Source organism: Arabidopsis thaliana (genome assembly GCF_000001735.4).
Source record: "Arabidopsis thaliana chromosome 1 sequence".
NCBI lineage: Eukaryota > Viridiplantae > Streptophyta > Magnoliopsida > Brassicales > Brassicaceae > Arabidopsis > Arabidopsis thaliana.
The window spans coordinates 26,286,482-26,314,426 of NC_003070.9; the positions used below are offsets into that span (position 1 = coordinate 26,286,482).

General features: G+C 33.2%; 6 protein-coding genes and 1 long non-coding RNA gene across 13 annotated transcripts; 4 read left to right on the forward strand and 3 right to left on the reverse strand.

Annotated features, from left to right (window-relative positions):
* Positions 1 to 14: 14 nt before the first annotated feature.
* AT1G69825 (defensin-like protein) lies at positions 15 to 448 on the forward strand (the record flags this gene model as incomplete). The annotated part of the gene is made up of 2 exons (NM_001036181.1): positions 15 to 75; positions 288 to 448. The coding sequence occupies 2 exons, from the start codon at positions 15 to 17 to the stop codon at positions 446 to 448; spliced, it is 222 nt and encodes a 73-aa protein (NP_001031258.1).
* Positions 449 to 1,040: 592 nt separating this feature from the next.
* AT1G69828 (Defensin-like (DEFL) family protein) lies at positions 1,041 to 1,467 on the forward strand (the record flags this gene model as incomplete). Its single annotated transcript, NM_001036182.1, has 2 exons — positions 1,041 to 1,101; positions 1,304 to 1,467. 2 exons carry the CDS (start codon positions 1,041 to 1,043, stop codon positions 1,465 to 1,467), a joined length of 225 nt encoding a protein of 74 aa, NP_001031259.1.
* A 279-nt stretch (positions 1,468 to 1,746) lies between these two features.
* On the reverse strand, positions 1,747 to 6,692 carry AMY3 (alpha-amylase-like 3). The gene is made up of 13 exons (NM_105651.5): positions 6,238 to 6,692; positions 5,958 to 6,085; positions 5,807 to 5,861; positions 5,613 to 5,726; positions 5,419 to 5,527; positions 4,885 to 5,216; positions 3,812 to 4,455; positions 3,386 to 3,575; positions 3,085 to 3,191; positions 2,751 to 3,000; positions 2,547 to 2,669; positions 2,293 to 2,460; positions 1,747 to 2,195 (listed from the first exon to the last, which is right to left on the reverse strand). Exons 1-13 carry the CDS (start codon positions 6,520 to 6,522, stop codon positions 2,037 to 2,039), a joined length of 2,664 nt encoding a protein of 887 aa, NP_564977.1. The 5' UTR covers positions 6,523 to 6,692; the 3' UTR covers positions 1,747 to 2,036.
* A 414-nt stretch (positions 6,693 to 7,106) lies between these two features.
* AT1G69840 (SPFH/Band 7/PHB domain-containing membrane-associated protein family) lies at positions 7,107 to 9,441 on the reverse strand. Of its 7 annotated transcripts, none has more exons than NM_105652.6 (6): positions 9,222 to 9,426; positions 8,481 to 8,678; positions 8,273 to 8,393; positions 8,100 to 8,191; positions 7,900 to 7,996; positions 7,107 to 7,812 (listed from the first exon to the last, which is right to left on the reverse strand). In NM_105652.6, exons 2-6 carry the CDS (start codon positions 8,667 to 8,669, stop codon positions 7,451 to 7,453), a joined length of 861 nt encoding a protein of 286 aa, NP_177142.1. In that variant the 5' UTR covers positions 8,670 to 8,678; positions 9,222 to 9,426; the 3' UTR covers positions 7,107 to 7,450. The 7 variants fall into 7 exon arrangements, with proteins under 7 accessions (NP_177142.1, NP_849870.1, NP_974116.1 ...); NM_179539.4 differs by lacking the exon at positions 9,222 to 9,426 and adding an exon at positions 8,967 to 9,168 and having other exon boundaries at positions 7,114 to 7,812; NM_202388.4 differs by having other exon boundaries at positions 7,120 to 7,812; positions 9,109 to 9,441.
* Positions 9,442 to 10,058: 617 nt separating this feature from the next.
* Positions 10,059 to 14,203, reverse strand: NRT1:2 (nitrate transporter 1:2). The gene is made up of 5 exons (NM_105653.5): positions 13,924 to 14,203; positions 13,688 to 13,793; positions 13,335 to 13,552; positions 11,541 to 11,969; positions 10,059 to 11,465 (listed from the first exon to the last, which is right to left on the reverse strand). The coding sequence occupies exons 1-5, from the start codon at positions 13,924 to 13,926 to the stop codon at positions 10,464 to 10,466; spliced, it is 1,758 nt and encodes a 585-aa protein (NP_564978.1). The 5' UTR covers positions 13,927 to 14,203; the 3' UTR covers positions 10,059 to 10,463.
* A 7,464-nt stretch (positions 14,204 to 21,667) lies between these two features.
* On the forward strand, positions 21,668 to 21,946 carry AT1G09123. The gene has a single exon (NR_139566.1). It is a non-coding gene; the product is annotated as an other RNA (long non-coding RNA).
* Positions 21,947 to 23,146: 1,200 nt separating this feature from the next.
* On the forward strand, positions 23,147 to 25,693 carry AT1G69860 (Major facilitator superfamily protein; the record flags this gene model as incomplete). Its single annotated transcript, NM_105654.1, has 4 exons — positions 23,147 to 23,234; positions 23,354 to 23,571; positions 23,918 to 24,477; positions 24,892 to 25,693. 4 exons carry the CDS (start codon positions 23,147 to 23,149, stop codon positions 25,691 to 25,693), a joined length of 1,668 nt encoding a protein of 555 aa, NP_177144.1.
* Between the last annotated feature and the right edge of the window lie 2,252 nt (positions 25,694 to 27,945).

Below are 27,945 nucleotides of genomic sequence, written 5' to 3' on the forward strand. Positions count from 1 at the left end.
ACTCAGATAAGAAAATGGCATCTAACAAAGTCTCATTCATCTTTATTCTTTTTCTATGTGTTCTCTCAACAGCAGGTAATCAATGTCTTTGACATATGTTTCTCTTTAAATAGCTTTACTAATATCATATATATTCTTTTGAGTTATTTATTTTGAGTTGGAATTATTTTATAATATATATTATCCAAATTAAGTTTGTTCGCGTGATTCATTAAAAATATCATTTATTTATTAAATATTGTTTAGCAAATAAAATCGTTAATTTTGTTTTTAACATAAACTGATAGAGTTTGGAGAAGCACAAAACCCAAGGGGAAGAAAATGCGAAGATCCAAACGGTGTAGACCAAAAAGCGAAATGCTATATTTACTGTAATGAACAAGGTTTTCTCGGGGGTTCTTGTCAAGGCTACACCAATCACTATATGTGTGAGTGTTATGTAGGATAAACAAACATCTTATTGATTTAAATGTTTGCTCATATTTATACATGTAACTCTTCTTTTGGATATATACTTGTTCTTCTCAATTTCTTATTGTAATATGAGAATAACCGGTGCTATTTATGAAAATACTTATTACCCTAAGAGTTTGTGTTCAAATTATACACTACAAGGAGAACTTGCAAAACCCTATAGACTTGTTTCCAAATATATTTAAGAATAAATTAGACTACCAAGATAACATAAACATATTTAAGAATAATATATAGATATTTCAATTTACATTATAGAAATCCTTGGCCAAAACTAATATCTAAAATTTTAAGAATGATTGAAACATATTTCAATACACATTTATGAAAATACCAAAATGCCATTTTTATTAAAAGGTAAGAATCTTACCGTAAGATTTATTTCTATTTGCTGTAAAAATATTACTGTTTTTAATAGAAAATATCCATAAATTTGAAAATTCATTATAATTGATAATACAAAATATATACTTTGACTTATATATTCGGGTTCTAACAAAGTCTCCTTCCTTATCTAAATTCATATATTTTGTAGTTTGTGAAAAAAAAAAACTTCAAATAAGAAAATGGCATCTAACAAAGTCTCATTTTTCTTGGTTCTTTGTCTATGTATTCTCTTAGCCGGAGGTGAGCGATTTCTTTGACATCTAGCTATTAATTTCCCTATAAATAACCTTACAATTTGATATATATAGCTAAATTTATTTATTTTATCTGAAACTCCTTATAAAATATACTTGGTGAGTTTGTCTGATTTACCGAAAATATCATTTGTTACTTTTTCATATAACTAATAATTCTGTTAATCTTTTGTAACGTAAATTGACAGAGTGTATAGAATCACCAATTTTCACCGGAAACAAATGCTCAGATCCAACCGGCATGGACAAAGATGGAAAATGTCTTGATTACTGTCATGCTCAAGGTTATCCCGGTGGTTCTTGTATAGGCTTCATCGATCAAGGTTATATGTGTGTATGTAAAGTAGGATAAAACTGATTAAAATTGCTACTCACATTTAAACATGGATGGATCTCTTCTCTGGGATACATGTTCTTTTCAATTTCGTATCATAAAATATTAAGAATAACTAGTGGGATTTATGAAATAATGATACAACATTTTTCTCCCATAACTGCAACATATCTAAAATGTTTCGTTAACCGGTAGATTGGAAAAGTTGTTCGTTCCACTCATTCCATTAAATCATGAGTGATGTCTCCGAATTTGAGCTTGATCGGAGAACAAGAAAATATCATGAATGTTTGAAAACCCCAAAACAAACAATTTTTTCATTAAGTATGATGTCACTAAACAGAAGTTTTGGAATTTTGGAAATAGATATATTATTATTCATATATATATGCATACACTTTACAAGCATCCAATACAACAATATGAATATTCTCTCAGCATTGAAAAAAGTGGGACAAATCTTAGATCTGGTTTTAATTCCACTCTAAATATAACATTTCCAGGTAATCTTATTCCCTGAAATAATATATCCTCCAGGAACAATTTTATTTACTACTAGATACACATAAAAATTGGGAACCTTCTTCTTAAGATGTTTCCCACACCTTGTAGTCTCTGCCTTCAACGGCTACAGACCAGTTTTGCGATCCGTTTGGTGGTTCATAATGCCCTGGTCCGATCTTCATTGCAACCTTTTCATCTATTATAGCCGCATACACATCTCTCTCACTCTTGTCTATATTCACCTTTATAATTCACAAAAGCAAGGAAGACAAAGGAGGCTGGTTTTAAGACCCGTCGAAATTTTGTATAAAGATTGTAAGTTCTTGATTACTACTTTACCTCACTCCGACAGTGGAGTTTCTGTCTGTTCCTGAGAGAGAGAAGTGCAGCAATCTCGGAATGATAATCCGAGAAGATATGGTCGAAGAAGACCGCTGGTGTTCCTGGATGAGTTAGGATGTAAGCATATCCTTGCATTTCCTTCCCCTCCGGAAATCTCCAATGACCCTTTAAGAAAAGCGGAAGAAATTGTTAAGACGGTTTATTTATAGAGAACAGAAACTTGAGGTACTTAGAATGCTGAGAAATAAAACCTGTGTAGAGCCAGTGTCATGATTCTCGATGAATGTTACAGCACGAGAAGGCCACCAACCAACTACACCTGGAGGCTTCCCTTTTGGGTCTGAGAGTCTCCAATATTCACATTTTTGAAGCGCCTACACACAGAAAGCTACCAGATATTATATACCAAAAGGAAATGTTGTATCAAACGTAACAAGATACGATATTATTAGTACCGTATGAAGAATTCCTTTGGTAGTGACATCAAATGCACCAGCAGCTCCACTAGTTGCATTAATCCAGTCAACTATTCTTTGACGATGTGCGTCTTGATTGTAGTCCATTTCTCCGTACGTGTAACTTAACGAATCCCAATATTCACCAACCGCAAAGTACGGTTTGCTAGCATCCATATAGTCTTTCACATAACCTCCCCAGAACCCTCTTACAAAGTCAAGCCTCCATCCATCATACCCAACTTCTTCCCTGCAGGTGAAATCAAAATAGAGAAAGAAATCAGACACCAAACTAATCAGAAGAAGATATTAAACAAATAACAGGGGAACTAACATCATCCAGCATAGCCATTCCTTGATATCCTTCCTAACAAAGTCTTGCGAGTGATCTATGTTTGGAGCAGCATGGAAATTATCTCCACTGCTCTTGTTTCCTCTACCCTGAATCAATGAATTAGTTGATTGTATCATCAAGGGTAATAGAGATCATATGCACCTTATTTCTCTCAAAAACACTAGTCCAAGTTCATAATACGGCAGCAGATAACAGCAAAAAGCACATTCTCTATCAAAAAATTTGCCTCGTTTTCGTTCTATAGCTGTTTATTTTAAATCCAAAGAAAGGAAAGTAATACCTGGAAATGAGGGTCATCTGCAACTACTGCCCTATCGTCCCAGTTTAGACGTCCTCCAAATAGATTCCATACACCATTTTGATTTTTGAAGTGTGCACAGCGGTGATTCAGAACAGCATCGCCTAAAACTTTGATCCCGACCTTGTGAAATTTCTTCACTGTATCTTTTAGCTCATCAATTGTTCCATATCTGAAAGTTTGCAACAAAAAATAGGGGGAAACATGTACTTCAGATACATGATATCATGTAAATGCATAAGTATTGTTAATCTCCTAAGAGAATTAACATTTCCACTGCTGGCTGATCATGCATTTAAGGCAACAAAAACAACATTAACCAGAATTCTACTTTATGATTCAACAATCCATAACGAAGTTTAAGCAACTAAGCTACAAAAGACAGTCTGATAAAAATGCGGAACTCACCTGGAATTCAAGTTATACAGGTCTTTAGGCATGTACCCTTCAGGTGACACAGATTCTGTCGGTGGAGGTAACCACAGAACAGTGAATCCAAGTGAAGCTAACTCATCGGCTTTTTCTTGAAGTTCCAAGTACCATCTCCCAGATTTATTGGACTCCCAGTTGAAACCTTGGCATAATATCTCAAATCCCGAGCCGGTTCCTGAGGAGATTTTAATGTCAGGCTTGTCAGCTTCTGCTTCTAAAACACCTTCCTCGGAAAAAGCTGGAGTTGTGCTTCTAAATATGCTATATGCCTCCGCAGCCAGTTTCTCAATTTCTTGTAGAATGTTTTCCTGCACTTCTTTGACGTTTGTCTTCTGATTCTTATGAGAGGAAATGTCAATTGCCAAGTTCCTTATCTCCGTGATGATTTCTTTAGTAAATCCACTAGCAGACACTTCTTTATCTGTTTTTCGTTTGGGTTTACTCACTTGGGCAGCTTCAGTTTCAACGGGCGAGCTACTTGAAGTAAGGAAAGGGACATAGAAGTCTTCCCCCCTATAATTTAGCCAAGTATTTTCATTTAACTTAAGAACAAAGCATAACCCTTCAAGCTTTCCATCCAGAGAGAATAATCCAAACGATCCATTTCCATCGTCTTTTCGCTGCAGAATGTTCATATGCATAAACACTTAGGTAATGTCACTGATAGACACAGAAAATATTCTAATAGGTAAGCTAGACAAAATATTTAGGTGCCAACATGAAAATGATCTCTAGGTGCCCAAAAGATATATGGAAGCAGCAGCAAAGACATAGTGACGGCATCATGTGGTAAAAGTATGAAGGAAATGTCTATCAGGGTGCGCAAAAAACAGAAGAACCGAATGCATTGGGTTGCTAACCATTCTAATGCTTAATTAAAAACCAGGCCTGCACAACCTACAAATTGCTTGGACAATTGCGAATACGCCAGGTGCTAACCAAAAACTGATTTTGAATCTCACAGACTAAAATTACAGAGACACAACACAAGTGATTCTTGCCAAATTTTCAAATCTGAACATGTGACTCTTGCCTACTTCTACATGTACCTGTAAACGAGTGCGTAATGCCTTGTTCTTAAACAAAGATGTCTCTTCAGGGTAAGGTTCAGATGGAATTTCCCATTTCTTAGTGCCGTTTTTGCAAACTCCCCAGTGGACAGTAACGTCACCCGGTAAATCGGTTTCAATTGATACAATGTTCTTAGATGTTTCAGGGCATTTCCTTGCAGTGACACTGACTGAGTTATCATCGGCAACACGTTTACTTATTGGCATCTCCTCGTAAAACTCTTGAAGACCTTTTCTTTCTTCAATAGAATCAGTCTCTGCACTGGACTTATCTTGTTTGAGAGGGATGTTTGAAAGCTGCCCAAGGGCACCTACAGATCCAAGAGAAAGCAAGCCTTAATCAGTTTAAAGATTCAAAGAAAGTCTGTTGCAATACTAACTTCCGTCATTATACATCGTTAAAAAAGAATGAGGAGGTGAAAGAATGCCTAACTATAGGAATGCAAAATCTGTAGTCCGGACAATAGTAGAAGCTATTGACAAATATATATATATAAAAAAAAGGCCATTTACCAAATCCTTTCTTAGCTCCGATCAAATTTCCATTATCAGGAACATCGTCTACAAGAGGAACCTTAAAGTCTCTCCCTTTGTGCTGATACCACGCCCCAGTTTCTTCGTCCTGGAACACAAACAGTCCCAAATAAATGCACAACTAAAGCCAAACCAACAATCAACTTTGTTACAAAGGTTAAAAGCAGCAGAACCTTCAAAACAAAATTGAGAGCTGCTACAGAACTCTCCAGATTTAGATTAATAGCAACTTCAAAAAAAGAATCTCCTTCAGATAACTTCTTCAAAGGTGTCTCTATGGCATAGTCCTGATACACCACATAACAACATATTACAACTATCCAAAGTAGATATAAACCAAAAGGGAAAAAAGACACCAGAGTAATACCTTAATGGCAATTGAGCCAGGAGGTCTCATATCTTCCGGAGGTTGATCCCATTCACTATCGAATCGAAAATGTAGAGACCATCAAGGGAATAAAATTTTCTCAATAATGTAAATGAGACAACCAAAAAAAAGAGGTAAATGAGGAAAGGACCTGCCAGTATCACCCACATATGAAACTCCCCAATGCAAAATCCATTTTCCAGGTATACTACATCCAACACTCAGCTCCCAATTCTTCTCCTTCACTTCCTTTAATCGAACATAAATCTTTCCTTCTGCCTATCATTCCCAAAAATCGAAATCAAAACCATTAAATTCAGCAAAACACATACACAAAATCAATGTGTTTATTAGATTTAACTAACAACAACATAGGAACTATATTCAATCAATTTCCGCTAAATGTGACTGTGTACGGCGATTGAGAAAACCTTTTCGATTCGCTGAACAGGGAAAATTTCCTTGAAGATGACATCATCCGATTGAGCGGTTTCCACGACGGCAGTATCCGATGAGGTAGCACGAATGGCGACGGGACTTTTGTTCATCGAGCTAACACCGACACTTTTTCCAATTGAGTGTAGTAGTTTGTTAGAAGTGAAATGAGAACGGAGATTCAACGAGATAGGTATGAAGCTTCTATTTCCGCGATTGACTTTTGAGTTGTGACGAAGATAAGAATGGTGGAGAAGAGACTCAATGGGAACAGTGGACATGGCGAGAGAGAGAGAGAGAGCAGAAGAAAGAAGAAGAAGATATTTTGTAGCAGCGAATGTTACTGAAGAAGAGGTTAATAAGAGTCGTTGGAATTATTTTTATTTTTTGAGAAAATAGTATTTGGCAGAGAGATATGATAACTTTTGGTTTGGTGAAAGGAAAAGATCTTTTTTTATTTCGAATAATGCGTGGACTTGTTATTATCAAACTATAACGCCACGTCAGCTTAGATCCTTCCGCGTTCTCTGCCACGTCGGTAGACTAAAATATTAATATATTATTTATTTTTTTTTTTTTTTTTTTGAGCAACGATATTAATATATTAATTATTATACAATCTTACTAAATACAAGATACAAGGAAATTTAGTAGCTCAGATTTTGTGTTTTCTATTTTTTGTCTGATTTACCATCTGACGGCTGATCGATGAGTTTGGAACGTTAAGATCGTGAAATCGTTTATTTCTGAAAAATAGTGAAGCACAGATCTCAGTGGTTTGGTATCGTAGAGATTTAAAAAGTAGCTACTTTTTGTTTTATCAAGTTAATTGTTTTCCTTTTATTCTTATAACGTTATTTTATTGTTTGCTTCTTTTTATTAAATTGAAATGTTTATTAAATGTTAACAATCTGGTTGTTATTCAGTAAAATCAGGATTCTCGTTAACAAATTCTTTAACCACTGTTTAAACATTAATAACGAGTTAACGACATTAAAACCCAAAATAACACAAATATTTTTCAAGCCCAAACTCTATCCACAAACCCATAAAACAAGAAAATGGATCAAGTCCACAAGCCTAGAAGAGAGAAACGATAAGAAATTTAAGAACCCATATAGAGCCAACCGCTAAAAGATAAACTGAGTAGCAAGTAGTAACACAACTCTAAAACTCTGAAAAAGCCTTTTTGTACTTTGAGACATTTCTCTACTCAGCAGCAGAGTTACCCTGAAGAAGACCATCCCTGATCTGTGAAGCAATGTCCCTAACAGCGCCTGGACCGTGCGGTATGAACACCGAGTTTGACTTCGAAGAAGCACCAATTTCCTTCAATGTGTCAAAGTACTGAGTCACAAGAACCATATCCATCACGTCTTTGGAAGATGTTCCTGGAACAGACTCGGAGAAGGCGAGGACGCTGTTTCTCAGACCGTCCACAATGGCTTGTCTCTGACGGGCTATACCCATACCTGAAAGGTATTTCGATTCAGCTTCTCCCTCAGCACGCTTGATCTGCAGAATCTTCTCTGCCTCAGCTTTCTCACTCGCTGCCTCTCTCATTCTAGAAGCTGTGTTTACACCAGAAACAGAACAGAACATTGTGAGATTCTCAACAAACAAAAGTCGAAAACTTCTATAGCAAGATTTAAACGTACCAGCATTGATCTCATTCATTGCCCTCTTGACGTGCACATCAGGCTCGATATCCACAATCAGTGTCTGAACAATCTCATACCCGTAATGCGACATAGCCTATTATATACACAACAGCAGTTAGAGTCTTAACCTATGTATAATAATTTTTTGCACAAATTTCAAAATTATTGCTCAAGGAGATGGCTGGAAAGTAGTTTACCTTTTCGAGCTCAGTCTCAACGGTTTTTGCAATGTCATTCTTTTGCTCAAAGGTAGAGTCTAGATCCAGCTTAGGTACACTTGCTCGGATCACTATGCAAAAATGGTGGATCGATTAGTTAAGGCAAACACAATAACATCAAGAAGCCAAAAAGGAAGGATATTGAAACAAACCATCAAAGACATAAGCTTGAATCTGATTCCTCGTGTTGCTGAGCTTGTAAAAAGCATCTTGAGCACTCTCCGCTAAGGCACGGTATTGAATGGAAGCAACAACCGTGACAAACACATTATCCTAAACAACAAAGTAACCCAAAACCATTACAACCTTCAATGACACAGAACGAGTAAGGTATTGATTCAAGAGGAAGTGTCAAGAGACCTTAGTCTTTGTCTCGCAGCGAACATCGAGCTGTTGAACACGTAAAGAAAGGTGACCAGCGACTTGACTTCCCAAACACCATGGCAAACAGTGACAACCCGGCTCAAGAACTTCGTCGAATTTCCCAAAAGTCTCTTTGATTGCTACATTCGACTGATCAACTTGAATACAACCCAAAGCTTGACCCATTTTTTTCTCCTGAAAAGTAAATTACAAAACTTTATACCTGAAAAATCATCAAATTCTAGATTATGGGTTATAAAAACAAATACAAGATTCTAAATAATAAATAAAGTCGACGAGAAGAAGATTATAAAAATCATTTCTTTAAGAATATTTATTCAACGACTAGTAGACTCAGATTCTATAAAATGACTTTAAAAAGTTGACTCTTGTTCTAAACGATTCAATAATTATCAAAATCTTACTACAAAACCCTAAGGAATTCAACAAAATACCCAAAAGCCTAACAGTTCCAAAACCCACCAGAGAAGAAGAAGAAATCAAAATCCACACACGAAGAAGAATCCTAAAATTGATGGGAGTCAAAAAGAGTCCACGAAACAGAAAGACACAAATCAACAGTAACAAAACAAAATTAGATTACGAAGAAGAGAAATTAACACACTTGGAGAGAATAATCTATGTGCCGCGTAAAGGTAAAGGAGGAAGCAAAGACGCAATTATAAGCAAAGCAGAGAAAGTTGGAGGAAATTACAAAGGAAGATTCCGCGAAATTACCTATTAGCAATTTGATAATTAACGAAATATTATGAGCTGTAAGATCGTTTGCTCTTTATTGTTGGGATTTTCCTCTTTCGTCTCTCGGCAATCAGTAAGTGTTAATATTTATACCACGACTGGTACTAAAATGGGATTCCTGGGATTTAGCTTTTATTTCTATTAAAAAGAGATTTTAGTTGAGAGAATACAAATTTATCAGTACTTATCCAATTCTTTTTTAAGAAATTGCCAGAGTCATAATCGCTGTTTACAAAATTTATTTACGAAAAATTTGGACAAAAATAATTCTAGTTTATATTTATTTCAGCATTAATATTTTATCATAATTTTGGATTTTTTTTTCAAAAACAATCACCTTAAATCCCTTGTGAGAAATTTATTCTAGCTTTGAAAAATTGTTTCAGAAAAAAAAACTGAGTGATTACTTTTTCATCGTTTTTTGTCGACAAAAAACAAAACAAAAAAAAGATTTTAAAAAAAAATAATTACTCTTTTTCTGAAACAAAATTTTCTTAGTAAAGAAAATTTTGTTTCAGAAAAAAAAAGAGTTTTTTTTTTATTATCGTTTCTATATAGTATTTTAAGTGTTTTTTGTAAATATATAGTATTTTAAGTATCTTAACCTCTACTATCATGATATCTGATGTTTGTCTAGAGAGATTTAAGGAATCCAAATTAATCAATTGTAGTATGTTTAGACGTAAGGAATCAATTTGTCTTCAAAGAAAAAAACAAAAGAAATGTTTTGATTATAACTTTACTTACCACACTACATGACTGACCAAAACCTCAATAAATGGGCTTTGTTTCCTTATTATCTTCCAAGCCATGTCAAAAATATTTGGGCCTCGTGACCATCGTTTTCTCACACAAATGACAAAAAATCCTTGGGCCTCCTTATCCATCATTTCTCTCAAATTCCAGTTCTTTAGTATCTTGCTGAGAATTCAAATAAGTATTCACAGAATTTCCAGTATCAACTTTTGTGAATATATCAAAGATCAAAACCTTGACTCAATTTCGTACACCACAAGAACAAAAGAAAGACTTAAAGCAAGTTAATATCATTCGCTGTACATTACTTGTCCAACGATAAAAACTTCAAACCCCAATATATACCTGATCACAACATTACTACTTACCCCCATTTATCATCTCTTATATAACAGCCGCTCAAGTAAAAACATTTTCTGCTCTAATTAAAAACAAAAAAAAAACTCAAAAGTTGCCCATCCAATTTTAGCTTCTTGAACCAGTTGATCTATACTTGTAACGCATTGCCCAAAAGAGGTAGTGCAAGAAGTTAGCTGCACTAAGAACACACATTAGCCAATAGAAGTAGTCTAGTTTGTAACGGTTTATGCTTTTTCCTCTGAGCCAAGGTGTGTTCCCTGAGCTTCCTGTGATGCTGTTTACTATGGACACGATCACTGAGCTTAGGTAATACCCCATAGCCAAAGAAGCCCACGAGAGCGATGTTGCGAGAGATCTCATTGAGGAAGGTGCTTCCGTGAAGAAATACTCTAGTAGTCCAGCTAGTGTGAATAGATCGGCTGACCCTAGGAAAAGATACTGAAGTGCGATCCATAGGAAAGTCACGGGTAAGGTTTCTTTCGAGTCAAGCAAGCCGGAGTCTTTAGCCACTCCCTTTCGTTTAATCTCAACTAGAGCTGCAACCGCCATTGCTAATATCGAAAGAACTAAACCTACTCCGATTCTTTGTAGATGAGTGACTCCTGTTTCGGTCTTGGTAGCTTTTCTAGCGAATGGGATAATGAGATGGTCGTAGATAGGTGCGAGGATCATTATGAAAACGACGGGGAAGATCGGTAAGGAAGCTGGAGGTATCTTTAGGCTTCCTATCTTTGTGTTCATGGAAGCAGCTTGTTGGACGGAGAATGTAGAGAGCTGAGCTAAGCAACAGTTAAGCATGATAGTGCAAGCAAATATCGGAAGCATTTTCAAGACAATCTTCACATCTTCCACTTGTTGGACTGTGCATTCTAACAATCTATGGACAGGTTTTTCATCCGCAGCTCCATTTAATACTTTCAAACTGTTAGTTAGTTGTGCCCGAGGAGGCAAAGCTTCTTCTTGACGTGGCTTTTCCAATTCTCCTTGTGATTCAACTTCTTTTTTCCCCTTTGATACGCAATGATTTGAGGGACTCACGGACATACTCGCAACCGCATTGCTTGAACTTCCACTCGAGCAGCACTTAACCGAAGCCGCAAGAAGAACCTGAATAAAGAAATCATATACATAACTTAGGGCACACGTCAATCTCCAATAAGAGCTAAAGAGGTCAAAACAAACCTTCAAGATTGTGGTGAGAGGACTTCCACATGGAATCTTGTTCCTATAAAATCTTGATCCAGAGAGAAAGATGAGAATAGAGACGAAGATAGCAATGGTAGAAACACCGAATCCCCATTCCCATCCTTTGTTGTCTTCTAACCAAACTACAAACGTGACAGCAACTAGTGCTCCACAAGCAAGACAAAACACGAAGTAGTTAAAGAACGTTGACCTTTGTTTCCGACCTTTAGGTGTACTCTCATCAAACTGTTCTGCTCCGTGAGATGCTAATGAACCTTTGATCCCTCCCACACCCAAAGCTACAAGGTACAACCCCACGAATAGCATCGCTGCCTTCGAACCACTCACTTCTTCACATGTGGGACTATCGCACGATGGAGGCATTAAGGATGGTGTCCGAGCTTGAATTGTGAGTATGATCAATCCCTGCACGTTTCCCAAATAAAATTTTAATCCTATTGATTTGTTAAAATCATTAACTAGAGACGGTTATTTTTTTGGGATTAGCAAAGAATAGTATGGGAATGGGACCAGGGGCACGTGAGAGATTTTAACCCTTGTGGTTCGTGAGAGTCAGATCAGCGACGTGATACAAATAATTGAAACCGTTATGAACGATGAAACGTCGTTCGTTATTAAATGAGGTATGGACAAAGCCTAATTTTCGTGTGGTCGCCTCATTGGCCACTGCCTTTTCTTGAAGAAATAACTTCGGTTACACTGACGTAACACCAGGGTTTTAAAAGTTTTGGACTCTAGTATACATTATCCAATCATATATTGATATATGTTGATTCTAGATGAATGTATATGGAATATAAATACTTCATATCATACAAGTAAATGACTCAAATCTATAAAAAGTGACAAGGAGATTATAAGTTAAGTCAGCTATATATATTTTCTTGTAATCTGTTATAAGTTTTCTAATGAAGTTATGATAGTGTATAGGTATACATGAACCATCAATATCTCTATCCATAATGGGAAGTAGAAGAGTGAGCGTTTGCGTTTGCGTCCGGCCAAACGCTACCCACAAAGCATTAAGAGCCCCAACTGTACTTTAGAACTACAAGTTTGTTTTGTCTTTTGTAACATTAAGTTGCAGAGTCACGAGGGTACGAGTGGCAGATGTTATATAAGTGGACATTATAGTTTCATACCCTATCATACGTAAAGACAAGATAACAAAATAAAATAAAAAGCTTGCTGTGTTACTGAAACCCAAGAAAGAGTTTTTAAATTTCCTCTTTTAACCCTGAGACAGTGACAGTTAAAACTGATAAAAATACGTTTGGGTCCCGACCTTAACATACGGATTTTTTATAGATGTTATCACGTATGTGTCGTGTTAGGATCAAAACAAAGCATTGCTTATAGATACGGATACGGTACCGTATCAAAGTCACGCTCCTCTTTGCTTTTGTCCTTTTTATCAGCATCCTAATGCACGCATGGTTCGTTGGATTTTTTTTTGCTACAACCATATTTTCATGTGTGATAATTTTCTTTTATGCTAATAATTGTATAGATATACATGTGGGATCTATTTTAATGTGAACGGATTTATGATTGTGGTGGCTTAGCCATTAAAAACAAAAGTCAACGGTAGTAACTTAAAACTTAAGCGATAGAGAAAAGAAAACTAAAGTAATCTAATGGATAACAAAGTTTCTGAATATTTTTATAAGTGGAGTTTGATTTGTTGTTCCTTGTTAAGTTTAGAAATTTTAAAGATTAACAAAATGTAAAAAAATGAAGTGATTATAAGAATGATTAAGAGAGGTTTACCAAAAACTCGATGGAAGCTGAGATGAGGAAGATTTGAAAAGTGGAGAAGAAAGCGTCGGAGAGGAAACCACCGAGGAGAGCTAGGAGAAAAGCTGTGCCCATGAAATTGGTGACGTCATTTGCCGATTTTGATGGAGACATGTGCATGTATTCTCTTAGGTATAGCACAAGATTACTCGCATTCGCCAAATACGCTAGATTCTCTAATATCTCCACCACTTCATAAGAGACAAATATATATGAATCAATCACAATGATCCATTAGAGAATCGTTCTTAATATAAATGTGTGGATGATAAAGAAAAAGATGCATTAAGAGAATCGAGGGGTAAATTTGGAATTTTGAAACTGACCTAAGACGAAAGAGGCGGCGAGCATGCCACCGTGACGGCCTTTCACGGCTGCTCTGTTTCTCCAATCGGCGTAGCCTTCCCATCTTGAGACCTCTTCTTCCACTTCCTGTAATAATATGGCAAAGAACAAAACAAGACTTTGAGAAAAAGACATATATTTCTATAAAAGGAAACATCATCAAATATTGATTTCTTGAACGATGAAGAAAATAATGTGAGAAGCTTCAAGAACCCACCATTCTCTCTCTTTCTTTCTCTCAAACTTTGAGGTAGAGGAGATATAAAAAAAGGTTTTTATGAAATATAAGAGTGAAAGTGAGAAGGGTATTAGCGGAATTTAAAGAGAGGAGAGGAGAAGGGATTGAGGAAGGGTCCAATTGGGTGAGAAGAAAGAAGAATTTGGGCCCTCTTTATTATTAGAAAATGACTTCATGTTGTAGTTTTCTTTATGCTCTTCTTAGGAAATAACATTGTTTTCTTCTCCTCTAGAGAAAACTAGCTTTATTTCTTTGTTTTTAGGGCACTAAAGATGATATTAATTCCAAGAATTTATAAAGCTAGTAATATAGTGGTGGAATAAAGACTAATCAATCATGTTTGTTTTCCCTTTACTTAATATGCAAGTTGATTTTGAAATGGGGTTTCCAATACCAATTAACATATGAGAATTGATTTTGTTCTATTATTCTCTACAAGGTATAGTGGTAACAAAGTTTAAGGATTGATTGCATATCGATTACTCACATTATATTATTCGTTCACATTTACATGTTAATGAACACTAAATTCTTCTAGATAGTTAAAGAATGACATAGATTGTTTCACGTAAAATAAACTTTTAGTCTACCACATTTATCTGGTCATAATTATTAAATAAAATACACACTATATTTGGGTTTGGTTTGTTTAATGGAGAAGGATGCAAGTAAATCCAAAAAAAAAAAGTTGAGGGCAAGATAAAGGTGATGGAAGGAATCAAGCCCTCCACTTAATGGCTTTAAAATAAATTTAGTGAAACTATCTTTTTGACTAAAACAAAAATGAAGTAGAACATTCACTTAATCTAGACCTACTGATTCCTCCTCTTTCTATTCATGGCAGTTTTCATTGCAAAATATCTCCAATAAAATGATGTTACTAATTACCTCTTTTGACGTCTTAAATTCTTTTGAGATAGAATCATAAATAAACTATGTTTTTGTTTGTCGGGTAATATTGAACTATATATGTTAATGGCTGATATTTGTAAACCATTTTCTATGTACTTTTTATTAGCAATTTAGGTAAAAAAAATGTGATCGTATTTTTGTTTAAAAGATAAAATAAACTGTTGTCTCTATATATGATGGTTTTGCCAGAAGATCTTTCTTTCGGAACTCCATTAATATTGGATACGTGTCGTCTACGCAGAACTTTATTGTTACCACGCACACAAACACACACACACACACAGTGTGAAGAAAAACTTATTTAATTTAATATCGCATATATAAACACACACTCACTGATCAGTGACGAATGCTCGGAGGAGCTATAGTGGTTAAAGTAATTTTTGTATTTGTACTGCCAATATATCTAAAATTCAAATTGAAAGTTCATATATAATAGAAATAATAGACAATAAAACAACAAAGTAACCATTATCATGGCATGGATACAAGAATATGCTGAAATTTAACTAATGCTTTTTTTTTAGGCCAGTGCTATTCTACTATTCTCAGAATTGAATATATTGATTATTCCAGTGCCATATATGAATACGTATTTGTGTGTACGTGTATACATGTTGGAGTATATGATTCAAATTCACAAGGACAAGGCTCTAATCACCCTGAGGTCTTTTTATAACGAAGAATCCAATACTGTTTGGGAGGACTTTAACATTAAAGTGATCTCATGCAACTAAAGAAACAAGTTGCATAGACAAGTGTCGTGTTTTTCTTATCCATGCAATATTTGTTTTGTTTTCTTGATTTATTTCCCTTCCATTAAGGAATTTTATTGTAAACCTGGTTCAGTCTCTATTGCAAACTTTTTCTCTTCAGAATTTATTGTTGTGGTTAACATAAACAACAAACCACATCCTTTAGTTAAAACACTGTTTTTTTTTTGGTGTTAATTTTAGTTAAAAACACAATTGTCAATGAGAAATAAAATATTCCGGTGAATTAGAAAGCATGTACCGAAAAAAAATCCGAAACATTAATTATCTTGAAATATATAGCCGCAATATATTAATTTTCCAATATTCAACTCTGTGGATTCATTTACAAACAATTATTGAATTTGACTAAGCGTACCACATAAATTTCTGCACTAAAGTGTTAAAGACTCGAGAAGAAAATTCTCTTTTTGTTTTTCCTAGCAAGATCGATAGAATTAGATATCATCTGTTTATGTTAAAAAGACTGTTGCAAATATAAAAATACCTAATAAACCATTTTACAAAGTAATCTGCAGAAAATAAAACAAAAGGATCTTGAGATTGAAGCTTCTTGAGGTTTGAAGGACACAACAAATACCAACCATTCTCCACTTCCGCTTAATTGTGGCAGTGACCGACCCTCTCTTTTCTCTACATTATTTATTTCATTTTCAATTTTTTAGAACTCTTTCTCTCTTTTCATAAAGCATACAACAAATTGACATTAAATTATACGAAATATTCATAACCAAAGTTCTTTAGACTGCCCGTGAAATTATATCTTCTTTTTCTATTTCCCTTTTATAATCTCGTCTGTATATGAGCTGTGATATGTTTGACTGCTGACTTCTCCATTTCATGGACCTGACTTGAAGCTGGGAAGATTTTTTTTCTTTTTAATGCTTTTTTATTTCTTATATTATCAGTTCTAAAGTTGGGGCCAACCTTGCAGGGGTCTGCAAACTGTATAACCAATGATATATATGTTAGAAAGTAACATAATGTTAAAATTTTCCATTTATTTAATTGCACCTGAATTATTGGACGGTCTAATTAAGTCAGCACTCATTGGAGTCATTGTCTAAAAACATTAGATCATGATTTTGTATAATGAGTAATATCTAAAGTTGGCTTTCATGGGAAATTGTTTAAAATGATAATGTCAATTTCTAATATTTCGATTTTAAGAATAGTTAAAAGAAGTTTAACTCAAAACTAATTGTAATTACTCGAGGTGTTATCTCCTTTCATGATGTAAAATATTTAATAATAAATAGTTTCTTCTAATTTAACATAAATCATCATCCTGTTTTCTGAATTAGTTGGTTAAAAATAAATTTAAAACTATACACTAATATATAGAAATTTTTTATTTTTTCGTTTGTTACTCTTTGTATTAGAGTCCTAGTAAATTCAAATAGGCATAGTCACTTCAGTGAAAAAATTTCAATGTACATATGTTTACACATGCGAACATGGGTACATGTATCATCACTATATAGGTATATGTTTCAATTAAAAAGGGTGAAGAACAAAATATATGACATATATAGATAAAGACATAACGTAACCTCTCGAATAAGTTTTGAAAAGAGTTATGATTTTACTAATCAACCGAAGTAATTAATCAAATGAGAATGAGGAAGAGAACAAGATGTGGTTTCAGGTGAAGATGAGCTCCCATGGATTCGTATTGACTCTTAGCCCCAACTAGATAATGCCAGGTGAAATTTCACGAATATATTCCCTGTGTGGATAATCAAAGTTGACTCTACACCCAAACATGAGCATGAGGATTGGCCGTTTCTGTTCGCCGTGAAAGAGATTTTTTGTAGGTACGTTAAATAACTTCGCCTCATATTAAAAAAAAAAAAAAAAAAAAAAAAAAACTGGATTTATAGTTTATGAATAATTTAACATCATCTTTTATTTTTTGAATTATAATTGGATTTATAGTTTTTGAATAATTTAACAACTGTTCCATTGTTTCCTTATGATAATTATTCTTCTTTTTTCTTAATTATCAACTAGCTTAGATATATTACTGAAAGTGGGGATGATTCCCTTGCCTTTACATTCCAATCAACCTAGGTTGTATTATATATATAGCCTAAAGAGAGGTGTAGAATCTCTACAAATTAGTAAATTGGTGAGAATCCTAAGCTAATGACAAACAGTGAAGAAAGACAAACGTAAAGTAAATATTTACGCATTTACAGTCGTCTTTTAGCACATGCTAGTGTTGATAGGATATATAGTATGTATTGCTTGTAGTACGTAATGTTTTTAACTTTTTATGCATCAGGAAATCCATAAATCTATCGATTCCAAAATAATGCAAATTATGTAGCTTAAATAAATGCAAGTAACTAAAGTTTTGTGCATGTAGTAGAGCCACTGATCTAAATGGTAAATGTATTTATGCTTATCATGAATGTAGTGTATAGCATTGTAGATAAAAGCGTCTCTTTTATTTTATTCTATGGTTTATATAAGCATATATATATATATATATGATTTATATAGAATTGTTATTTCTAAATATATATACTGCATGAAGTTAGATTCACTCGTTGTAGAAAAAAAAGATTCATTAGTAATACACTAAAAATATAAATTATAAATACTAATGTTGACAATATATAAATATTAATATGACGTAATAGAAAGGATAAAATAAATATTTAAATTACTTAATTTAGAACTTATCACTCAAAAAATCAAAATACTTAAACATCGAATCCAAAATATCTAAAATAGAATTTATTTTTATAAAGAAATTCGAATAACAAGAAAAATTGTAAATTAAACCAACCACAAATATTAAAATTTTCTCACACACCCGAAAAATATACTTGAAGATTTGGAAGAAAGAATCCGACAAGTTGAGAAAAGTCAACTATTCTGTGGCAAAGGAAAGACAGGTACGGCTTGGAGTAAGCATGCAACAGAAGAATCCAGACCACCTCTCCTTAATATCTTATCTGCCTCTTGTTGATATTTTAACTTCTAAATTACAGAATTAATTATTCTAAGATTTTAATTACAAAATTTAATTAGTACTAACTAATTCTCTACTCAATCTATCCACACCGTCCAATGGTTCGGTTCGGATGCTATCCTCAATGAAACGTGGGAGTGGGACCATTTTCCTCACCACCCGACAAAACCAATTTTGCAATTGTCACGTTATACTCACATTTTCTCCGTCGTATACGGTGGTCTTAAGGCTGTAAATAGAACCCTCGATTAGTTTAAATTTTTTTAAACGTAGGGAATGATTGTAAAGTGTGAAAGTTTACGAAAACATACAGTTACGGTTTCAAGTGTTACGCTGTCTGACTTTAGCTATTGAAAAAGATTATAGGTTGATGATTCGAAACTCTTACGTCTAATTAAAAAAAGGAACAAAGAAAAGTGTTATTATTCGTCCTGCTGATTGGTCTGTCGAATTTTAGTGACAACTTAGACAAATTATAAAAGTAAATGTCGTTAAAGGAGTTTCAAAATTGAGTTCACGAGAATACATATTATTGATGGAAGTAAGAATTTTTTTTAGCTGATAAGAGATTCGACTAGTTTTTTGTTTTGTTTTTGTTGATATCAATCTATACGATTAATTATGTTCACAGAATTCTATATATATTTTTCTGATGTCCACTGGAATTGATATTCTAGCAGTTCGTGGCTCTTGTTATTTACAGTGTTATCAAAAAGCATTTATACATTTAGAAGAAAAAGTTGAAGCAAAGGTACTTTTTTACGAGTGATTTACAATTTCTGTGAATATTGGAATAGTTTATATACCACTATCTTTGGGCCAATTATGAATTTTCATTCTATATCTGACACTGCCGGACACAAATGTTTTGTTCTCGAATAGGTTTATTTTAAATTGTGCACATTAATTGCGTATATTTTCAGTGATTCTGACAACAACTTGAATTCTTTTACTGAATTTGAACACTTTTGATGACTTAGCTTGTATTTGTATTTTTCTATAACACGAAATTTTAAAATACTATCGTTTTCCTTTCATTTTAGCGTGTATTTATATATATGTCTCATTCTATACATATAAACACGAACTATATCTGTTTCTCTATAGAATTGTACAGAGTTAACATGCAAAAACTTAAGAATAAAAACTCATAACACGAGACTATTGAAACTGGAACACTAATAGCGTTACATGTCTTCCCAAAATAATTTTTTTTTCTAATTTTCTTAGCTATAGTAGAAAGTAGGTAACTTTTAAAAACAGTTTTATCTAACCGAGCATTTTAATAACGGTCTAGTTCTGATAAATATATATTTATTAAAAATTCATTATCCCAAGACAAATTCATTATATACTAGTAATACTTTAAAACCTTTTAGCTGCAGAATTTATTTTTGCTTTAAAATCGAAATTTCATTTTTTGATTAGCAATGCTTAAGGTTTTCTTTGAAATATACAAATGTAATGAATGAAATTATGGTAGAAAATGAAAAATTTTAGATAGAAAGAAAAGAAATAGATGATCAAATATAGTTCATGACTTCATTGTATAAGTTTAGCTTATCTGCCTGTCTAAAAAAGGGTAAGAATGTGATATAACTAGTCAACACTACTATCTTGAAATCTCACACTTATCTCTTTGTGTTGTCACTTTCTAATCAAAAGCGTCAAAGGCCTTGCAAATTGTAACTGACAAATTTGGCCAAGTCAGCATCTGACCAAATTTTATGGGTTTTGTTTTTGTAATTAGGCCAAAGCTCTAACTCATGTAGCTTTCGGTTTAATTTAAATATATTATAAAACTATTTCAAACTAATCATCAATTTGCCAACCTCTTATGCTATTGTTTTAGGCAGATACTTTTGCATCTATATATACATTTTTGCAGCCATTTTGTGAAATAAATTCTGGAGTTGGGACTTATTTACAATGGCTGCCATTGACTTTTAATTATTGATTTTTTCCAGCAATAAATTGATTAACAAACTAATAATATTCCAAATATATTCAGCAACTATTTAAAACAAAAAATGTTTGACAAACAAAAATATAATTGCAATCCCTTAAAATGAGCAAAACCCACCTAAATACATTCTTTATCTATCCAATAAATCTTTTTTCTCCAAAATTTAAACTAGATTTTGGCAACTATTTTAAACAAATATTTATTTTGACAAACCAAAATACAATTGCAATCCCGTAAAATATTTATTTTAATTATATATTTAAATTTGCGTTGTACCGCGGTTTTTTTTTACGGGACGGATTTGGCGAGACGGGTTTAGTAGGACGTTACTTAATAACAATTGTAAACTATAAAATAAAAATAAATAGATTTAATTTGCAAACTTTTTTATATACTAATTTAAAAAATAAGTTGTCCCCGCGGTATACCGCGGGTTAAAATCTAATTCTTCATGTTTATGATACGCAAAACAAAATCTTTTAGAACTACAATTTAATATTTAATATTAAAAACTACATTCACATTCTTGGAATGTTTCGGACGTATCAATTAGTTTAAGATTAGGTAGCATTTTATTATTGAAAGCTGCGTAATCCTGTCTTAATTAATTATCCTAATTAGTACTACTTCTGATTGTAAGTTGCTTACTAAACCACTAAAGCGTAGCCCTGATTCCTGAACCAAACACAAGAGACGTATCATTTACGTAAATACAAAGATATTAAAGAATGATAAACCCTCGAAAATGTGATTGGTTAAGTTACTGTAATTTGATTGCCTCCGAAAGAGCCGGGAGAATTTAATCTAACCCATAGTCCCTTTGTTCCACTTATTTTAGTTTTTAATACTTTTTTAATTATTTATGGAATTAACCAATCTCCGTCGCACACAAAAAATAAATAAAATATCGTATATTTATAAATTGTTAATTTATTTTTTTGGGACAAAATATCTATAAATTGTTGTTAATGTCTTTTGAAAGTAAAACAAAAAAATTGGTTTTATGTGTCATTTGAAAAATATGGTCTTTGTATCTAACTTTTTGTTTTGTTTTGACCGTTATAGATTTTTTGTTAAGAAATAATAATTGTTTTGGATTTTCTAAATTGTATGTTAACGGGCCAAATTTTAGGGGTACTTTGGTCAATTAAATGCTCAAAACGCTAAAATGGCTATAATTTGTTTTATTGTTAATCGAAAGACAGTTATGTTATTTCATTAATTTTGAATTTCAAAAATCAAACATTTTCTCTCTTCTCCTTCTTCACACGAACAACGTCTCTTCTCGTCTTCTCTGATAATAGCGATTCGAGTCTCAACTGAAGCATCGTTGACGAATCAGTTGTGATCGTTTCGTGTCGATGATGTTTTTCAACTCTGATCTGATTTTACAAGAACTCGTTGGATAAATGGTAAAAGTTCTTGATTTTGCTATCTGTGTTCTTACAGAACGATCGATTCTTTCGTCTTTTTTAGTTTTAATATTTTCAATCATGATTGCGTTAAGGCCCAAATCCAACAAATTTGGGCTCATTCAAAGCAGGCCCATTCCAAAAGTTACTGATTCTTCTCTAGCCCAAGCAATGTACCTACTTGCGTAACACGTAAAGACTAATTTCACTGGGTTGTCTATTGCTTTATAAGATCATCGGTACAAAATTGTTTATCAGGTTGCATCATTAAAACCAAATGAAATAAAAAAATTGTTATCCGAAACAAACACATTAACCAAATTCATAGACTTGGAGATTAATCATCCAAGAAAAAGAAAAGTAGCAAACATCAAAAAGAATGAGTGGAACCCAAATAAATAAAAGTTGTTTTTGGTTTTTTATTTTATTCGAAAAATACTAATAAAGAAAGGAGAACTTAGAAGTTGAAGGAACTCGAGTTCCTCTTCCACTCGAACAGCGAATCCATGATGAAGACATGACATTTGCTTAGATTATTCCCTTCGACATTCAAACACTGCAATAATCATTAAGAATAAATTCACAAGCAAATAATTTTGCAAATGACTGACAATTAAGGAAGACTCCATCAAAAAGATTATAAGTAGTACTAGATAATGTATTTTGTGAGTCTTACGTCTTGAAATGCATTATAGCTGATGTCAAGATTATAAGGTTTTCATTATTGTCGGTTTTTTTTTTCTTTCCTTTTTTTCCTAATACTTTTATTAGTTTTAAAGTTTAAACTCTTTTAATTTTCATTACTTGTCACCACCACTTTTATTTACTAAAATGTATTACTATATATTGCTAAATATTTTCAAATACTTTATTTTATTTAATAAACAGATCTTGTGTGACACATAGCTTAATTCTATTGATTGAACATTTAACTGACACTTATCTTAATTTTATTTTTTCCATGATCTTGGAAAGAAATATGTGTAAATATATATCTCATATCTTCAACTATATTTTGTTGAGATTACATATGTCCACGTCTTGTCTTAGTTTGTTCTATATATGGATAAGCCATCTTTTTACTTCTATTAGAACCTGAACTCATCTGCCTCAACACAAACAAAAAAAGAGGTCTACTAGAAGACTTGAGTAAAGCATGGACAATGAGAAAGGGACAAGTTCCTCGGATTTAACGACGAGACAAAGGAAGCCTCTTGGTTGGAAAGCGATGCCTTATATCATAGGTATGTATAATCACTGTCCAAATTTAGATCATTGTCTCATCTTTTGGTAAATATAAGATGCGGCTTATAATATGTGACAAAAAAAAAAAAAGATGCGGCTTATAATATTGATGATGTAGGGAATGAAACATTGGAGAGGCTTGCCACATTCGGTTTGATGGCGAATTTCATGGTGTATATGGTAAGAGAGTATCATATGGACCAAGTTCAAGCTGTCACTCTTATCAACACTTGGTCTGCTCTCACCAACTTTGCTCCTATCATCGGAGCTTTCATCTCCGACTCCTACACCGGAAAATTTAATACCATTGTCTTCGGTTCCATCGCTGAGTTGTTGGTAATTTTTTTTTTTTACTTATTAACAATTTTCTGTTATTTTAATTGATGCGAGTTTACATGTGAAATGCATATGATCTCAATTGTTTGTTAACCTTTTTAACGCTTGCATTTGCTTTTACATTTCTTTTTCTATTATTGCAAATGAAACCAACTTTTTAGCATTTAAAAAAGAGCTTTTGTTTGTTTTCTTTTTCACATGTAAATGCAAACACAAACACATAAATTAAAGTTTGATACAAATGAGGCCATACTTTTGTTTGCAGTGTTTGGAACGTTACAAGGGGTTTTTTTAATTTTCGGTACCAAATGTTTAGTTACGTGACAAAGAATTAAAACTTCAACAGGGCATGTTGGTGTTGACTTTCACGTCTCTGGTCCCTAATCTACGACCACCACCTTGCACTGCCGACCAAATCACTGGACAATGTATTCCCTATAGCTATTCGCAGTTATACGTTTTACTCTCAGGACTTTTCTTGTTATCAGTTGGAACAGGTGGAATCCGGTCATGCAGTGTTCCTTTCAGTCTCGATCAGTTCGATGATTCGACTGAAGAAGGAAGAGAAGGAAGTAGAAGCTTCTTTAGCTGGTACTATACCACTCATACAATCGTCCAGTTAGTTTCAATGACACTAGTGTTGTACGTACAGAACAACATCAGTTGGGGCATTGGATTCGCAATCCCGACCGTTCTCAATTTTTTTGCGCTTCTTCTGCTTTTTGTGGGTACTCGGTATTATGTCTTTGTCAAACCCGAAGGAAGTGTCTTCTCTGGAGTTTTCAAGGTTCTTGTGGCTGCTTATAAGAAACGCAAGGCACGGTTTACTTCTGGAATTGACTACCATCAACCCTTACTAGAGACAGATTTACAATCAAATAAACTCGTACTCACTGATCAATTCAGGTAAAAATTAGTTAGGCCCTTACTCCGTTTCTCCATTTCTCCATTTCAAGTAATTTTGTTTTAAAACAAGTGTCGTTTTTGGATTTCCAATTTAAATTTTGGTATAAGCACATAATTTAACTTCAACACAAGAAAAAAATAGTACTAATAGTTAACTCGTTTTAGTTTGACAAAAAAAACGTTAACTTGTTTTTGCAGGGATATAATAGAATCTTTAACATGTTAAGTTATTTAACAAAAGAAATAATAAGTATATGTTATAAAGTTTTTTGGGTGGAAGTATAGTGGTTATAAGTATAGAGATAAAAATCTAAAAAGATACTTATAATGAAATGGAGATAATTATCAATGTAGGTCAATATGCAAATAATTGTGGTTACTAAGTTTTTTTTTGTTTTTTTGGTTTTGTTCCAGATTCTTGAACAAAGCTGTGATAGTGATGAACAATGATGAAGCTGGAAATGAGGAGTGGAGAACCTGCACAGTGAGACAGATAGAGGACATCAAGTCAATAATCAGTATTATTCCAATATTTGCTTCGAGCATTATTGGATTTTTGGCTATGAACCAACAACAGACGTTTACAGTCTCACAAGCACTAAAAATGGACCTCCAATTTCCAGGCACTTCTTACCTAATCCCTCCTGCTTCTATAACCGTCATATCATTATTAAACATAGGTATATGGCTTCCCTTCTATGAAACCGTTTTGGTCCGACACATCGAAAACATTACAAAACAAAACGGAGGTATCTCGTTACTACAAAAAGTCGGCATTGGGAATATTTTCTCCATCTCGACGATGCTCATATCCGGTATTGTGGAGCGAAAGAGAAGAGATTTATCGCTTAATGGAGTAAAAATGTCGGTTTTCTGGCTAACCCCGCAACAAGTACTAATGGGATTTTATCAAGTCTTCACGATTGTTGGTCTCACCGAGTTCTTCAACAAACAAGTTCCAATCAACATGAGAAGCATTGGGAACTCGTTGCTTTACTTAGGTTTGTCTCTAGCCAGTTATCTAAGCAGTGCCATGGTGAGCATTGTTCATAGTGTGACTGCTCGTGGAGGACAGAGTTGGCTAACGGATGATATTGACAAAAGCAAGTTGGATTGTTTCTATTACTTTATTGCCGCTTTAAGCACTCTTAATTTCATCTTCTTCTTCTGGTGTGCTCGAAGGTATCGTTACAGAAACTATAGTAATGAACAATAATTAGTTTGACATGTTGGAAATGAGGAGTGGAGAATCTGCACAGTTTTAAAACAATAATTAGTTTGACATTTTTCAAAACTTCAGATTTTTATTTTTAGTTACATGTTGTAAGAATAAACACTCTAATTTGTATAGTCTTGTAAACAAAATTAGATGTGCTCCCGAAAGTGACAACTTTGAAAGTCTTTGATTATATGAGAACCGGCCACTTGTATTATGGACTGACGACATTTGAGTAACTCAAAATGATTATGATATAAGTACATGTAAAATTAGGAATCACTAATTTTCAAAGTCTTGGAAAGACAATTATAAGATCACATTTCCGAAAAATTACAACTTCAGTTTTCGTTTTCTTTTTTATATATTTTTCTAGTAGCCGTAATTCCATTTTTCTTAAAAATTGTTCTTAATCCTTTTTTGGTTGTATATTTCCTTGTTTCACTACCAATTTTTTTCTTCTATTTGCAATCATGTTTTTTTCCATTGCATACTTGAAAGAAAGTATTCCCAATTTTTAAAAGTTTAATTTATCATCGTATTTTATGTTTTTCCTATATATTTTCAAAATATCTTTTCCACTATTATTAGATATTAATAATAATAACATTCTTAATTCAAGAATACGTCTAGTAATATACAATTTTCATATTTTCTTCAAGTAATTTTGACTTTGGGAGTTTGGGTGATGTTAATAAATTTTCCCTTCATCTTAACTAAAAATAAAATAAAATCATTACTTCAATAATTAGAATACCGACTATTAGTCGACAGCAACAAAAGATTGTCGAGTATCCAAACCTTGGTGGGCAGTTTGATCAACCCTATGGGTTGTTTATCTTCACAGTTCACATGCATATGTTTCTAACTCTATATTCTAGCTCGTTCATCAATAACAAATACTATGAATAATAAATATCAGAAAATTAACAATTAACTTGCAATTGAAAACTAAAACTATAACATTAACTTTTAATATTTACGAAATAGATTAATTACAAACATCAGTTAGTTAGAATAACAAGAAACACAAATTCTCAAAAGTCTTCTACAAAAACCTTTGCAGTCACATGTTTCTTGCCAGCTCTTTTGATAAATATCAGCATGAAAAGACCAACGAAAAAAAAGTAATAATAATTCGAAGCAAAATGTCATACTGATATTAATATGATGTGATCAGTGTATTTAATGTAATTTGAAATTAATCATAAGAGTACAAAGTGGGAATGCAAATACGATGGTCCACCGATCCTTGTCATGGTCTTGTACACACTTGAAACAGAATACAAGTCAACGAAGGTGTCTCTTATTGATTTCTCTTACTTCTTAGGCTTATAGCTCTTGCCTTCTGAAAGTTACAGAATATTCCCTTTCATAGAATCTTCAACTTTCTATTTTCATGTTATTGGTTTAAAGGTCTAATAGAATCTTTAATGTTGTAATGTGTCTTAGACTTAAATGAATTCATTACTTGAAGACATGTATTCCACGCTGAAAACACAATTCTTTTGAATATAGTTTTATGATATAATCATGAAAACCTATATTTAGATTTGCTTAGGACTCTAAATATATCACAATGGATACGATCTTGAAATCCCACTTATTTCATCTAACTCCCCAAAAAAAGAAAAAAAAGATGAATTTGTTATGCACAACTGGATTATAAAAAATCGACTTTTATATCAAAAACCTGAATTCAATCTAACAGTATATACTACAAAAAAATGATCAAATGTTTATATATGTAGGTGCAAATATTTTCCTATAACATACTTGAGATAGTAACTTAAGAAATGATTAATAATTATGTTTCTTTCAGCAGGGTCAAAAATGTATTCCCACATTTAACATGCTTTAGTAAGTAATTATGGTATACTTTATAAGAGGATATTATATAAATATCTCTTAGTATAACCATATGAAGTCGGTAGATATGATCCTCTCAAATACAAAATAGAAAAAGTGAGCTTTCTAAGAGTTGGAGTTATCTATCAAACTCCATATACATTTTTCGTTATTCGATCATGACCATTAAAATGCATATGTTTGATAGTGACCCGCACCACACAGCTCAGCATATTGAGACAGATTAGTAAAAGCAGTCCAAACCTTAGGCACCCAGTCCACGGTTCATATCATCTGACCATTGAGAATGGTGAAGAGAGATAAGATGATCGAACGGTGTACAATAATATGACCATAAAATCGAACGGTGATACGGTATAGGATCCCACGTAAAGGTCCAAACA